At 40.5% G+C, this 16,431-nt stretch overlaps 1 protein-coding gene across 2 annotated transcripts in view; it reads left to right on the top strand.

Moving 5' to 3' along the window:
- XYLT1 (xylosyltransferase 1) overlaps positions 1-16,431 on the top strand; it is a 311,032-nt gene that overhangs the window by 156,517 nt on the left and 138,084 nt on the right. For both annotated transcript variants that reach the window (XM_077828347.1, XM_077828348.1), the window contains one exon: positions 10,674-11,196. In XM_077828347.1, coding sequence (XP_077684473.1) covers positions 10,674-11,196 — 523 coding nt within the window. The remainder of the gene's footprint in view (positions 1-10,673; positions 11,197-16,431) is intronic.

The following is a 16,431-nucleotide window of genomic DNA, read 5'->3' as shown; positions in this document are numbered from 1 at the left end:
TAGGATGCATTTCATCAGGCCCTGGTGACTTGAAGACATGTAATATATTCAGTATGTTTTAAAACTGGTTAGTGCTTCACATAGTTGGTAGCAGCATGTGAAGTATACATCTGTCCAGAGTTAACAACTTGACTGTAACAGTGTCATTGGGGCAAAAGTGACAAACATCGTGATTGGAACTTTGGACTTCCATTTTATCTCATAGACGTGTGCTATCCTGCATGACTTCACAGTAGTTGCAAATGTTCAGATATATGATCAGCAATTGCTGGCATATGCTTTACTGTGTGAATAGGAAAATGCCAGTTCTCCATACCAGAGAGTTTCATTTTACTTCTAGGTCCTGGGCCCAGCCCTGTAATATAATGTATGGTTTGTGGGGAAGGGCAGTTGTATGTGGGGCAGTCATGGGGCGGGGGGTTGTGTTTTTTGTTTTGTTTTTTGCCATGAGACAATGCCACATTTTACCAAGGGAAAAAATCACAAAAATGTGCTGTCAGTGTAAAACGACAGCAAATTTTGCACGTGCTGCAGGGAAAATCAATCATGTCAGAGAAATAGACCATGAACATTTGCCATTCAGGATTTGATTGAATACAGTCTGTGCATCTTTGTAGTATTTATAGGACTTTCCTGATACAGGAAACAGCAGCAAGAAACTTATTTTTCCTGACAGAGTAGCATTTTTTTTGTTTGGAACAAAAGCACTGCACAAAGAAATGCACACCTTACCAAAATAAAAACAGCTCCTATTATGTGCTTTTGTAAGATTATTAGGATGTTCTTTAACTTACCTTCTGAAGTCTATAAAAGGAGCCATCTTGTGGTGCTGCATTTCCACTAAATTGCAAGATCATGGAACATTTTTAATTGCATAAATTATATACATTGTTGATTAAAAAGAGGAGGTGAAGGAGGGAGTGCAAATATAAGGCTAGATCTTCAATTAGATTAAATCTGCATAGCTTCACTGGATTCAGTTTTGATTTACACCATCTGGGGTTCTGAACCATGGTATTCATATCTCTGTTAGTGTATATAGGTTAGGCTGCATCTCCAATGGCAGGTTGCTTTGCAGTGCTTTGGAATGTAAAGCTATGATAAAGTAGTGGTTCTTGCATACTACAGGAATTAATATTCCCACTGCCTAATTCTGGAAGGTGGTTAGCAATGGAGCTTTCTGAACAGAGACCCTTAACCCTGCTGCTGAAAGACACAAATTAACTCTTAAGAGCTTTGTATCATTTACAATTTTTTCAACAGCTGGAAATCTTACTAAGAACACAACTCTCTTTGATACTTTCTTTTAGTCAAAATGTTTGTAGTCATAATCTTCTCCCTCTTGTCTATTGTTGACTGGGTACATGCTGTAGAGACATAGTTGGAAGATGAGCTCATAATTTATATGGGCTAGATTTTCAAAGTTAAGCATGCAAGTGCACATATACATTTGAGTATGCTTAAGTTATGTGTGAAAATATACAATGGATGCCAACAAAGATATCTGAACAAATGCGTAGTCAATTAGTCAGCCAGCTGTCTATGCATGTAATTAAATATTTGATTCGGATGCACTTATCAGATATTGTATTCATAAACAAGAGCCATGAAAGTGGTAACAGGGTGCTGTTAAAAAGTCGACATTTGGCATTAGAGACTGTTACAAAGTTACTCCCCGTTCTACGTACAGGGAGGGAAACTATTTCTCTCACGCCATTGTATGTTACGGTTGGCAACTGCTGATTTTTTTTTTAATGCTATTTAGTTTCATCATGGATTTTAATAACCTATCAGATTATGACTCTCGCAGAGTATGAATATTTTGCATCTGTACTCATACACAGAATCCCAGATGATTTACTTGCTCTCCTGAGACAGACGATGCGCACTCTCTCTCTCTGGGTATGTCTTCACTAGCAGCGTTAAAGCGCTGTAAAGTAGCAGTGTTGACAAGGCCCCTCTCTCTCTCTCGCTCTCTCTCTCTCTCTGATGAAGGTGATGGGAGATTGTACAGTTAAATCCATGAATGTAGCAGTACTGGTCAGACAAAACTGCTTTGAGGCACAAAAATTTTTGTGATAATTTTTTATTGTTTAGTATTAACACAAATCAGCATTCTAATGAGCAATAATTCCATGCACTGCCCTGTGTACAGAGTGTTCTTTCTCAGAGCAGGAATAATTTGCACAAAAAGGTGTTTTCTTGCTGTATCACAGTGTCTTCACACAAATATGGAGGCCTCACCCCTCCTTGTCTCTTTCCACCAAATGCTTGCCAATTGGCTTCTCCATGAGTGTTTCGCAGGGGAGATAAAATTGGTGTGGAAGACTTCCACTCAAGGCTCCTCTATGTTGGGCCTGGTATATGTGCATGGATATTTATATCAGAATTTAGTCCTTAGATTTGAAATGTAGAGGCCCATTTTGATGCTTGGAATAGGGAGGAAAAAACCTACAAAAACTTCTTTATAGAAGTACACCATTGGTAGAGTTTACTCTTGATGCTTTTAAAGTATAAATGGGATACTTTGGGCCTGATCCTGCTTTTCTATATTTAATGGCAAAGCTTCCATTGACTTAATTGGGGGCAAGATGAGGCTTTTTATCTACTAAGCTACAAACGCTAGCACCTGTCTGCCTTCAGGTGTTAAATTCATCACCAGAAGAAAGACTTATCATTTATGGTTGCAAGAAAGGTATGTGCAGAATCTCACGAAGAAATGAATGTTTTAAATGCATTAGAAAGGATACAGAGTTCACGTTTATAAGTTGAAATTTTCAGTGCAAGACTTAATTTACGGGGTGTGTGTCTGTGTGTGTGTGTGTGTGTGTGTGTATTGCATCTTCAAGCAATAATAATAATGGAGAAGGAAAAAGAAGACAAGTTTCTCCATGTATGATAGTAGGAATCGAGCAGAAGGATCTACTGGGCCAATGACCAGCTGATCTATATACGGTAACTTTATAAGAGAGTGGGAGTTGAGTACAGCTTCCTAAGGTCTACCCTTGAAAGAGAAAATTATTCTACTTTCAATGCTAGAGATGGGGCTCACTAATAACAATATTTTTGCATGTAGTCTGAATGTGATTAGGTCTCTACAACAACAAAGAATAGCACATTTTGCTATTGGCAGGAAAATATCCCACTGTCTCCTTCAATTAGGATCCTGTATTGTTAACATCAGTGGTGCTCTCTCTATTTATAAGGTTGTTTCAAGACCCTGGTATAACTCTCCATCTGTTGAGTGTTTCAGTTGATTTGCAAGTGCAAAGAGAGACAAAGAAGGAGCTGCCAACAAACAGACAGATGTGCAAGAGATGAGAAAAATGGATTTTCAAACAGAGAGCCCACTAAAACATACACTGTGGTATCATCTTAATGGAAAATGACTGGTTTTCGAGATGATGGTTCTCTGGGATGACTTTTTGTGCTGATGTGAAAAATTAAAGAGATCCCTGGGAAATAAAGTGTGCAGTTGGTCCATCATTATCAACATTATGGGCCAAGAAAACCCTTTTTCGTACAGATCGCTTAAGACCAGTTTGGGTTGCATTCATTTATACCTTAGCATATTACCAGTGAATACCATTTGTAGTCAACAGCTTCTTGAAGCCTTACTCTTCAGTTACAGAGCCTGATTTTCCGCTGCCTGGCCACTTGGCATAGAGCGCCACCATCATGTATCGGTCTGAGCCTGCAGCCACTGGGCAGCCAAAATCGCTAGTGACCTCTGTGAGAGCTGTGAGTGAGTAGGAACTTCAGGATTAAATGGAGTGGAGATTAGGTAGTATTTTACAATCAAATTGCACAGATGTGAAGTGACCGCATGAAGGGCTGGAATTTGGAGGATCATGCCCATTGTCTGCCATCTGTCATGTATCATTTTATTTTCCAGCATTTCAAGTTTTCAGGTAGCACTGTTAATTGTTTTATTTATAGAATTTTTGCTTTAGTTAGAGTCTTTGCCCCTCAAGAATTTGTATTTCTGCAGACACACTCAGTCCTATACTGTAATGAGCTCAGAGTATATCACTTGTTAGCTCATGTTGAAGAGTTAATGCAAGCAGTAGTTTTTTATATATGTCTTTGATGCACATAAGGCAAATTTCTCTTTTCGAATTCCAGGGGGAGAGCACACTGGGGGGAAGGGTGGGGGAATAATTAAAGAAGTGAAAGACACAAGAATAAATCTTCTGTTTGTCTTCCTTTTTCTCTTGAGGTTTCATCACACCTGCCTACCAGCAGTGTCTGTGTGCTAACACCCACTAGCTGCGAAAGAGCTTTGTTATTTAAACACTCAGGGCCAGAACCTCAACTGGTGTAAATCAACACAGCTCTGTTAAGATCAGTGGAGCTATGCTGATTTACTCCAGCTGAGGGCTCGGTTCTCAGAGTTGTATTTGTGGTATGGTTCAAATCTGTACTTGAAATACAGATGAGCCCAAGCTACAAAATTTAGCTCCTGATCCAACATTATGAAAATCCAGAGATATTTAGGTCTGAGCTTAGATTCAGTCCTTTATAGACCATGGGATAGTTGAAAAATTCAGAAACAGAAATACATTTCCCTAGTCTCAGGATGGGAAGGGGGTATTCATCCAGGGGTTTGGTTCAGGCTGATTTGTAATCTTAAAAAAAAAAAAAAAAAAAAAATTGTCCCACACAGAAATTCCCAAGACAAGTGGTACTGGTGATCCCATCCTTCTGTCCTTTCTTCCTTACCCACTTGCTATTTGCTGTACAGATTAGGGCTTTTTAATGTAGAGCATTCAGTGGGTTTTTTAATTTAGAGACAATCATTTAGAAATAATCAAACTGTAAGATGGGATGTTGCCAAGATATACAGAAATACCTTATTCTGGAGTTGCCTTAAGAGACCTTTGAAAGACTTTAATGAAAAAGACAGATTTTTTTTTTCTCATCACTGGAACTAGGTATTTTGGCCCCAAGTGTTGAATGATGGAATGTTCCAATTATAGGCAAAAAGTGCTTTAAAATGTATTTAAAATGAAAACTTACCTCAGGGATACTTTTGATTGCTGTAAAGTGGCTTCCCTGTAGGTTTACCTTCTGCACGCTGGTATTGTTGAAACTCAACAAATAAAGTTCTTGTTTGTTCTTTCACATTCCCCCCTGTAGTCCTCATTCTTAACTCCCTAAAGTTTAAGAGCTACATATAGAGAATAAATTGGTGTGCATAGGGGGAGGGATGGTGAGGATTTATTTTGTTGGAATAATTAGTATCATGTGTTGTATTGTTAAGGGATGAAACTAACAGGTCATGAGTGATGAAAATCCCACTGTTTACTTTCACAAATGTGTGCAACCAGTTCTGCTGCCAACTGGGTATTTTCTGCAAATGCTAGTTTAGTAATTAGTGAATTTTCAAAGAGTTTTAACTAGCAGTTTCAAAATGGACGGATGGTCTTGTAGGTAATGAATAGGGCTATGGGTCATCTGTCCCCAGCTCAGCCACAGACTTGTGTGATCATAAGCAAGTCATTTAACTGCCCTAAAATTCACTTTACTCATTTGTAAAATGGAGCTAATAAGCCTAGATCCTTAGCTCTGCCTGAAGGCTACCTGTTACTGCTGAGAAGTGAGGGCAAAGTTGGCTTTAACCTACCTATCTAATTCCTACACCTTCTGATAGCTGGCCTGGGCTGGCCTTCTGCATAATTTAGAAGAGCCTCAAAATGGTTAGTTCCTCATTTAGGCCACCTATAAATCTGTTGAACTAGGTGGCCCCTAATGCTATAGGTCTTGCCTATGCCCAGGAGAGACACTGAGTCCTCCATATCACATCTACTTTCTTGTGTGGTACCCACAAGTGCCTCTCTGTGTTCCCACTTGCACCAGAACATGCCATTTGCCTTATTTAAGGCATGCAACAAGCACACTATATTTCGAATATGTAATCTGTAATGTGTAATATCTAACCCAGTGTTCATTCTCCAGATCTTTGTAACCTGGATAATTTGAACCACCCATGTAACTAATGTTTCACTGATGATAACCTGATTTAACTGAGCGTTAAAAGTTAAAATGTACATGCAACTGTTTTTGTGCTTTTTTGTCTAAGCAGCTAAATGTAGTAGCCATCCCTGCCATTTAAATTCTAGACTAGAGGCAGTGGAAAATCCTCTGATAAGACTGAGAATAGTGAGTGACATTTTCTAAAATGGGTTTGGTTTTTTTAAAATTCAGAACCCACTACAGTGCAATCCATATCACAGAACAATTATTGCCATTTTCCTATTTGTGCCTGATCTGGAATTTGCTGTAAACATGCCCAAGGTCGAATGAGAATGGAGGACATTATTGTATTTAATTATTTCATGAGAATAAATAAGGATTCCAGCAACAGCTTAGAGGTAATGTAACAGTAGAACAATTAGAGTTTCTGAGCTACTGCACAAACACACAAATGCAAGATCATTACAATAAGTACATTGAATATTTTGACTTATTTTATTTTAATGAGCATAACTATCCTAAGGTTATAGCGATTGGTAAGAATAAAGGAAACATGACAACTATCAAACATATGAAATAATAGCCAATTTGTCAAAGCAGTATCAGTTCAATAGAGATGTCTTTTTGGTATAATGTTAATGAGCTTTATATTTTTTACATTTCTCTTGTTCTATTTGCTGCTTGCTTCTTTTCTTGTTGAGTCATGTGCTGGAGGTATGGTCTGAACACAGGTTGGGAGCCGGTTACTGCTGAGGTCTAAGCCTGGCTTTGCTTTGATATTGAATCACTGTATGTCCTTGGGCAAGTTGTTATCTCGTTCTTCCTTCTACACCCCCACTCTGTAAAACAGGAATAATAATCTGCTTCCTCAGGGAAGAGGTGTGAGAAATAATTAGCTAACATTTGTAAAGTGCTTTGACTATGAAATGTTATTATTGCCACCAAGAATTATTACCATCATTCATTATTGTTAGTGCATGTCATCTCTGGACAAACTGACTCTGTTTTATTAGCCCTACCAGAAGTGGCAAGAAAATTTGGAGAAGCCTACACAAAAGTCTGTATGTATTCTTGAAGGTAGTTTCATACCAATTTTCCACCACGTCCTCTGGCTGTTGGTAGCATTAATAAAGGGAGACATTGTCTGTTCTTGGGGCCTAAAAAATGTATTCCTCACCTACTAGCTTGAGGGCCAGTACTTATTATGGTGAGAAATATCTACTCAGCCACACCCCCTGCACGCTGAAGGAATAAAGCAGTTGTTCTGTGTGTTTAACTAAAGTATTGTCAATCAATTTCCCATTTAATCAGTTTATTAAACATGTAAGTAACTCCTGTGGTTCCCTCACTATTGTCCTAGCTTTTTCTCCATTCACTCCCCTTTTTCTTGTTTTTCTTTCAAGGAATAGATCATCTTTTCTCTCAGGTGTTTGTTTCCACTCGTTTCTTAACCCTTTTATACCCCGCCTTCCCTCATTACCCCCATAGTCTTTCTCTGACATGCACAGTCCTCCCCTCTCTCATATGAATATATATATCCTGTTTCTTAATCAAAATACCCTGCTTCCTGGGAGAGATTTTCAAAGAAACACAGGGGAGTTAGGTACCTAACTGCCATTGACTTTTCATGGGAGTTGGGCACCTCACTTCTTTATGCCTTTGAAAATTCTCTCACCCCCATCCATACAATATCTCTCCTTTGTGCCCATTCCACGCACACCCTCACCTACTCAGTGTCTCATCTACCCGTCTCTGACACAGGGCTTGAAAAATGTAACATAGCTAGCAGCCAGAGGGCTAAACTGTGATAAGAGGCCCCACTGAGTAGGTAGCCATGTGCATAGGCACTGACTCCAGGAGTGCTCTGGGGTTCAAGTACCAACTACAAAAAAAAAAAAAAAAAAAGTGGATGCTCAGCACTCACCAGCCACAGCTATTTGGAGGATGAGGGAGGCGCTTAGGGGAGGGAGGAGAGCAGCGAGCAGCAGGCGAGGCGGAAGGGTTGGAGTGGGGCAGGAAGAGGCCAAGTGAGGGCAGGGGCCTTGTGGGAAGGAGCAGAGCTGGAATGGGGCCTCAGGGCAGAGCAGGCGTGGAGCACCCCCTGGGAAAAATAAAACTCCGTGCCTATGGCCTCTGCATTCCCTCTCACTGCTGCTCATGCAGTAGCTTGCATAAATGTCAGCGGTGGAGCTGTGCAGAATTTGGCAGCTGTGTTTTACTAACCAGCTTGATGAGAAAAAAATGGATATCTGAATGTAAATTCATTTTTGCTACCTACAACACTTATTCACTTCAGGAGAATGTTTGTATGAATGTTGCAATAGAACATTAGGAGGAAGAAGAGAAACTTGCTGTCTCATGCCAATTGTGAAGGGGAAACGCCCACCATACATTTTAGAATTTCACTGAATTTGCTTAGTGTATCAGTCACACTTTGAGCTCTAAGGGACTGGATAATTTTATGACCAACAATTGAAATCAGTCACAGATTTAGGTAAGGACTGGTTTATTGGCAGGTTTGCATATTCATATGGAGTAATTAAAGATCAATACATGGGTTGTAAGCTGATTTCTGCACACGTTATGATGGAAGTGGTTCCCCCATGTATCCCATTGTACAGTCAGCCAAGTTTGTTGTGTTTCCCAACCCCCTTTTCTGTGAATCATCAAGTATTGGCCAGAACTGGAGGTGGAAACTGAACTTGTTAACCAAATATGCTGATTTGGTGTGACAAATCTTTTGTTTCTCTTTCTAGAGATACTTGCAATATGGAACAGCAAAAGATGGGTTTTTCTGGGTAGATCGCATAAATGTGCCCCGTTTACACATGGCAGCACTCACCTGATGTATATTTCCCACTCCCAAAGTTCTTTTCTGATGCTATTCCACTTCCTCTCCCAGCAGTTCTTAGTGAGATTAATAAATATGTTTTGGAGACTATTGAGTCATCTGGGAGAGGAAGTGGAATAGCATCAGAAAAGAACTTTGGGAGTGGGAAATACACATCTTGTGAGTGCTGCCATGAGTCTGGTTCCTGAGCTTTGCACTCTAAGCTGCCACAAGCGACTAAACTTTATTTTTCCTGTGACCCAGTCACTAAGGCTTGTAACAATCTGAGATGACAAAAAGGATATGGTCTGCCTTGAGATTCTTCCTGCTGACCCCTATCACCATCACCAAGACCTGTCAGGAACAGAACATTGAGCCTGATAAAACAAAACAAAACAAAACAAACCTAGGAATCTTCATTGGTAATCGCTACTATGCTAAAAAGAGTTTCTATAGCAACGGGGGGGTGAAATTATGAAGCAAATTGTTATTCTATGCTTGATTAGGAGAGCTAATAATTAATTATATCAAAAAGGCTGGGGTGTTTAATGCCTATTGTGCTTTAGTCTTCACTAAAAAGGTTAATGGTCACAAGATACTCAACACAGTATGAACAAGGGGAAAGGGATGCAGGTAAAGTTAGGGAAAGAACAAGTTAAAGAATATGTGACCTGGTGAAATTCACCTTAGGGCACTTAAGGAATTAGTTGAAACAATCTCAGAACTGTTAGCAATTATCTTCGAGAACTCCCGAAGGAGGGGTGAGGTCCCAGAGGACAGGAGAAGGGCAAACATAGTATCTGCTTTTAAAAAGGAGAACAAAGAGGATGCAGGGAATTATAGACTAGTCAGCCTAACTTAGATATCTGGAAAGATACTGGAACAAATTATTTAACAATCAGTTTGTAAGTACCTAGAGGATAATAGTGTTATAAGGAATAGATTTGTCAAGAACAAATCATGCCAAACCTACCTAAGTTCTTTGTTAGGGTTACTGACCTAGTAGATGGGGAGAAACAGTAGACGTGATATATCTTGATTTTTTAGTAAGGATTTTGACACAGTCTCACATGACATTCTCATAAGCAAACTAGGGAAATGTGATCTAGATTAAATTATTGTAAAGTGGGTGATAAATTGGTTGAAAGACATACTCAAAGAGTCAAAAAGAAAAGAGTACTTGTGGCACCTTAGAGACTAAACCAATTTATTTGAGTATAAGCTTTCGTGAGCTACAGCTAACTTCATCGGATTCATCTGTAGCTCACGAAAGCTTATGCTCAAATAAATTGGTTAGTCTCTAAGGTGCCACAAGTACTCCTTTTCTTTTTGTGAATACAGACTAACACGGCTGCTACTCAAAGAGTCGTTATCAATGGTTCACTGCCAAACTGGGAGGGTGTATCTAATGAGGTCCGGCACTGGGCATGTTTAATCTTGAGAAAAGAAGAGTGAGGAGGGCCTGAAAACAGTCTTCAAATATGTTAAGGGCTGTTATAAAGAGGATCGGGATCAAATGTTCTCCATGACCATCGCAGGTAGGACAAAAAGTAATGGGTTTAATCTGCAGTAAAGGAGATTTAGATATTAGGAAAAGCCTTCTAACTATAAGGATAAATAGGTTCTGGAATAAGCTTCCCACGGGAATCAATGCTCACAAACATGAGCCTCCCTATTCTGGCCCAGTGAGAATATGGGATCTGAGTGTGGGGATCGCAGCCTGATGTATACTTATTTGGTGTATTTTAATGTGTGCGCCTTTTTTTCTTTTTTTTAAATTGACTTTACTCTTTAATGTAGAAGTTGCATGTAATGGGATTTAAAAAGTGTAGTAACATGTATATAACTTTCTCCCTCCCTTTTTTAGGATGGTTATTTTTCCCACCGGCCAAAAGAGAAAATGCGAACAGACAGCAATAATGAAAACTCTGTACCCAAGGACTTTGAAAATATTGATAACAGTAACTTTGCTCCCAGGACTCAGCGGCAAAAATACCAGCCTGAACTGGTGAAGAAGCCTCTTAGCAAGCAGAAGGAGCACTTGAAAAAGAAACTAGAGCAAGAAGGAAAGGTGAAGGAGAACTCACTCCTGGGGAAGAACTCCAATGAAGTGCTTCAGTTCAGGCATCATGTTCTAAAGAACAGCAGCAGCAATTTGAAGGAGATTCACAAGTCTCCCCGACAGCCTCATTTAAAAAGGAGTGGGAACAACTCCCCTGAAATAAGATATGACCAGCCACCAAAATGTGAAATATCGGGCAAGGAGGCAATCTCAGCTCTGTCTCGGTCCAAATCCAAGCACTGTCGGCGGGAGATTGCAGAGATATACTGTCAACACAAGCAAGGAAAGCTGATGCCTGAGAAGGTGGTGCGTTTGTGTCCCCTGGATGGTAAGTCAATAGATGCGAGAGTGGAATACGCTACAACACTACATGGGGAGGGGGGAACTTTATGCAATAACAGCCGCTTGACTCTGGTCCAGTACAATAAAAATCAACATTATGCAGTAAAGTATAACGTTACTTTTCTGGTTTGTGCCAAACAGCGAGTATCTAACAGAGATACTCTGTCTTTAACAGAGAACTGTGCAGAGAACACACAATTTTTGTGAAGCTTATTCTGAATGTTCTGCTTCAGTTTTCTTCCATTAGATTTTTCCCATGCAATTTTAACCAGTTTTCAAATGATGATGCTGATTCTTTTAGGCAGTAGCAGTTGCAGTGTTTCCCTTTAAAGTTAAGGAGGCATATTCGAGAGTGGATGTTCATTCATTCCATCTCATTATTCAGTAAAGGAGATGTATGTATGTTGGAAACATGGAGCCAACCACAGTGAACATTGGCACCTTGTGCCTGCCAACAAATGGGCAGCATTGCTGTCTCCTGCCAGGGGACAGAGAGCTGTTGGATGGAAGCTGTTAATCTGGAGGCAGGAAAAGTAGGGTAAATAAGATAGTAAACAAAGTAATTTGTGGCTCAGTTCTGTTTTTAGTGAAGTCTTGGTGCAACAAATGTGGTTTTCAAAGCTTATTAGTTCCGAGTTTCAAATCCGAACCTGTAGCTGAAGTCAAGGCTGTTTTATTGAGTTTTTTAAATGTGGGATCAGATTTGTGGCTTATTGCACAAGGCTTTCTTTTGGTGTGTGTGTGCTGACCTTCTTACACCCTTCAGGAAGAGCTCTCATTTCACCATTTATTTAACTATGAACTATCCATAGCTTAAAATGCATTCCTTTACTGCTGAATAGCTTGTGAGTGTGAAAGATTACTATTTGTGGTATTTCTACAGCACTGCTAAGGCTCCAGTCCCGCAATCAGCACTTCCATGCTTGCGCAGGGTTAAGCACATGCTTAAGTTCTTTGCTGGATCAGAGCCTAAAGTGTACTTGGTGTTTTATAAACAAATAGGAAAGGCCTGAAGAGGTACAAAGGGAGGGGTGCAACTAAATCAAGTCTGGTGAATGAGATCTTTCACTGTGTGTCTGTGGTTCCACTTCTTCAATATTGGTTTCACAAGTGTTTGTGAGAGTTTTTTATAATTACTCTCTCATGTTTGGAGTCCCCATCATGCTCACACTAACACTCAGCATCACTTCTCTGAGTGGCAGAGAATAGGAAAACAGGAGACGGGTTAACAGACCTTGTGGAGGAATCAGATTTTAAGGAGGTATTTGGAGGAAAGAGTGGAGGCATGGCAGACCGGGTGAGAGAGGAAGGTAAAATCAAAAGATAAAGAGAGAAGAAGATCAAGCAGAACTCGACTTCAGTGGGAGGCTGAGTTATATTGAGCTCTCTCCCAAAATAGTTCAAGAAAGTGTCAGTAACGTATTCAGACTAAGGAATCTCTCAGCACACTGGTTACTAGTACTGTGTACCTGAGCCCTTTCCTGATAAATCATACCAAAAAATAAAATCTCAGATTCAGAAATTGTAGATTTACAGCTGATAGGGCTTGTCTACATGGACATTTAGTTTGTGGCAAGCTGGGATATGGCTCTACCCAACGATAACTTGCTACGGATTAACTGTCCACGTCGACTCTGCTGATGCACATTAACAGTTTGTTCATGCACTTTGTTATAGTTCTGTTTCAAAGAGGTCTAGATCAAAATGCATTAATGCACTGTTAGTGTGTGTCAGCAGGGTCCACCCAGATAGTTAGTCCGCAGCAGGCTAGTGCAGGGTAGATTCACACCTCAGCTTGCCACAAACTAAATGTTCGTGTAGACAAGCCCTTAGAAATGTACATGATCACCAATATAATGTGTCTCTGGGCATCTATATCACAGTCAGCAATAAAGTGTTAGGGTTACTCTGTTTGATGTATCTTCTGTTTGCTGGCCTAACTGTACCTGGGCACCTGGGGCTGTTTTATGTAAAATAACAACAGTGAGATTGGTCATTGCAAATGTCTGTTGTTATCATTTCCTCCTTTTTGTCCTTTAAGATGAACAGTTTGGGTCTGGCCTTGTGAGATAGTTGAGGGGTCCAGCACCTTGCAACACACCCCTTTGGCTGCATCACTTGCCTGCTAATCTTTTCTCCTGGGACTTATTGTAACATGCCAAATCCCACCACAGCTTTAAACAGCCACCATTCTTAACATCAGCCTTCCCCAGAAATATTTCCTGATTCTGTCTTTAAATATGGAATTTCCCACAAGTACCTCTGTCCAAGGGTGTGGACAAGCACCTTTCAGTCCTGGGCCAATAATAATTTTCGATACTCAGTTGTCTCACAAATGGCAGCATATGACATAAAATTAAACCTTTTATTTATTATACAATATAGTAAATGATAGAGGCAAATTGACTGGTAAGTGAGGAGACTAGGAAATAAGTCACTAAGATTATGTCAGTTGGTAAGTCATTTGATCAGTTTTTATTTTAAAAATGTGTGTGAATTCAGTAACAGCTGAAGCATGTTCCTGGACATCTACCTGAAGAGATACCCCCCCCCCCCACCCCCAAAAAAATAAAAAACCCCAACAACCAACAGTTCCATAAATGAGGTGTGCAGGATGTATATTAAAATATAAGGTGTAGACAGGTCATTGCTAGGAGTCTTCAGATTAGCAGGAATGTCCCTGGAGCTCCGTAAGATTTTTATTGTCAGCAGAGAGGCCCCTTTTTTGAGAATGCCTTTACTTAGGCAGATGGATCCTAGTAGAAAATGTTGACTTTTCTTTGCCTCAAGGTTATTCCTTCCTGCCACACTGACAGCTGAAGTTAACCGTTTCAAACGCTGCCAAATTCTCCTTCAGGTAGTGTTCCGTGTCGTCTCCCATAGACACAGGGGTAGAAAGAGCAGGCTTGGCAGTTTTGCAGTGGGGAAGTGACAGAGCAGCAGCATAACCGATGAAATGCCAGATGCTAATGCAGAAGGTACAAGCATACTGTGATGTAAGAATCTTCTTAGGAATGGCAAAATTCCTAGGCAGCTTCTCAGCTGGGAAGTCCCACCCCTTTCAGAAGAGGAATTTTAGGGGTCAAGGAAAGACATTAGGATTCAACAGCGTGGCCTCTCGATGCCCTACAGGAGGCTCTCAAAACACCTTGCAGGGAGTAGGTCCGACTTAGATGTTCAACCCTTTCTCGTTAAAAAGTGAGCCTGATTTAAAAAAAAAAAAAGTTGTAGTCCCTTTGTATTTTACAGCTACATTTCTAAGATACTTATCCACAAAAACGTAACTGTGCTGTGATTTAGTAGGCCAGTTGAATCAGACATTTCCTCCTTTTTATCCTAAACTATATGTATTGTGCCCTGATAAACAACTGCACCGTCCCTCAGAGGAGGTGGCTACGTGAACCCAATATGTTCCTTAAAGGGGTGTTAAGCTTAATTAGGTAACGTCTGTAGAGCATTAGCCTGGAGCGCTTGGAATGAAAGCACTATAGTGCTGATATTCCTGATTCCTTGTGCATAGCTCTTAACGTTCTAAACATCAAGAAAGCTCTGCGCTGTTTGTCAGCACAAGTCAGACATTCTGGGGATCGATCTAAGTGTTCAGCGTGCCAAGTGATCTATTCTTATGTTTGCATATGAAAAAGATTTGTTATCTGTTTACAAGACAGCTGTGAACTTTAAATATTTATGCATTGGTCCTACTCATTCATTCGTTATCTCAATGTATAAACTTGTTTAAGAGCTATGGGTTCCATTGAGATGTCATCTGGAGTGCAATTCCCTAGGATCCATTCACAGATGCATAGCTGTTCAAAGCTGCAGAATAGTTAAATGTGTTCATCAATCGTGGTATATGACTCCACTGAGCCAGACTGTCATAAATTCTAAGCAATACATTTACATCGGTGTTTGTCAAGAGGAGCAGTATTTTACAAACTTTTTTTTTCTTTGAAGTATTTTATTATGTCGAAAGGCAGAGGTGTAGAAACTCAAATGGATTATGGAAAGGACTGTTTAAACCTACAGTGTCATCCATTGCTACTTCTCTGAAATGAATATGTTTGCTCCATGAGAACCAGAAGAGAGAAGCTCCATTCCAGCTGTGTACTGTACACTGAGAGTATGATTGAAGCAGCAAAATAGAATATGAGACTTTACATGTCACCTGAATTGTTTAGCATTGTTAATATGCGTAGTTCTTTACAAATAGACACTGTCCCTCGCTCAAAGAGTACGAGGAATGATGACAAACCTGGGGTGGGGAGGGGGATGTCAGAGGCTTCAGCTATAATATTATGCTGTTGTGGAGGTCAGCGTAGCAGGCAGCTTGAGGGGCACACTGCTTTGGTTTCTATGCACTTTACTTTGAGGGGAATGTTTAGAATTTATAGGAGTGTGTTTTGAACAGGAACTTGAAGGAGGAGAGGGTGGAAGAGTAGCAGGTGAAGTCTGGAAAGATGGATGAAGATACAAGGGGTGACATGGATGAATGGGCAAATCTAGCGCTGTACTAATTACAAAAGGGAATCAGGAAAATTGCCTTTTTGGTAACCAGGAAGATTGTCTTTTTGGTGGGGCTGGCATGACAGTTTAGTTTACTCTTCAGTAGGGGCAAGATGCAGAAGCCTGCCTCCTCGCTGTGGCCACCCGTACCTCTGTGCTGTGTGCCACCGCAGGCTACCACTCCACTACCATTAGTTGTTCGAAGCCTTGTTTCTGGTTATCAAAACCGTTGCTGGGTCAGGGCCCAGCTATGTCACTGAGTGTACCTCCATCTGTAACCCACCAAGACAGCTGCACGTCTTTGAGACAGCACATCGAAAGCCTGGATGAAGCCAGTGAAAGTTGGAGATAGAGAGCTCCTGGCTGTGGAACAAGTTTGGAGAGGAGGCCAGACTGAGAGATTGTACACTGTAAAACTCTCCTCTTTGACAAAGCTAGTCAAAGAGAGCTTACAGTGGCACAGCTGTACCAATGTAGCTGCGCTACTGTAAGATTGCTTGTGTAGCCACTCGATGCTGATGGGAAACCTCTCCCATCAGCATAATAAAACCACCTCCACGAGCGGCAGTAGCTGTGTCAGTGGGAGAAGCTTCTCCCACCAATACAGCGCTGTCCAGGCTGGTGCTTTTGTCAGTGTAACTTATGTCACCCAGGGTGTTTTTTCACACCCCTGAGTGACATAAGTTGTACCGACAAAAGTGGTAGTGTAGACATGGTC

This window comes from Eretmochelys imbricata, chromosome 10, assembly GCF_965152235.1.
Source record: "Eretmochelys imbricata isolate rEreImb1 chromosome 10, rEreImb1.hap1, whole genome shotgun sequence".
Classification (NCBI taxonomy): Eukaryota; Metazoa; Chordata; order Testudines; family Cheloniidae; genus Eretmochelys; species Eretmochelys imbricata.
The sequence above is the reverse complement of the archived record's forward strand: the minus strand, read 5'-3'. Positions and strand labels throughout refer to the sequence as shown.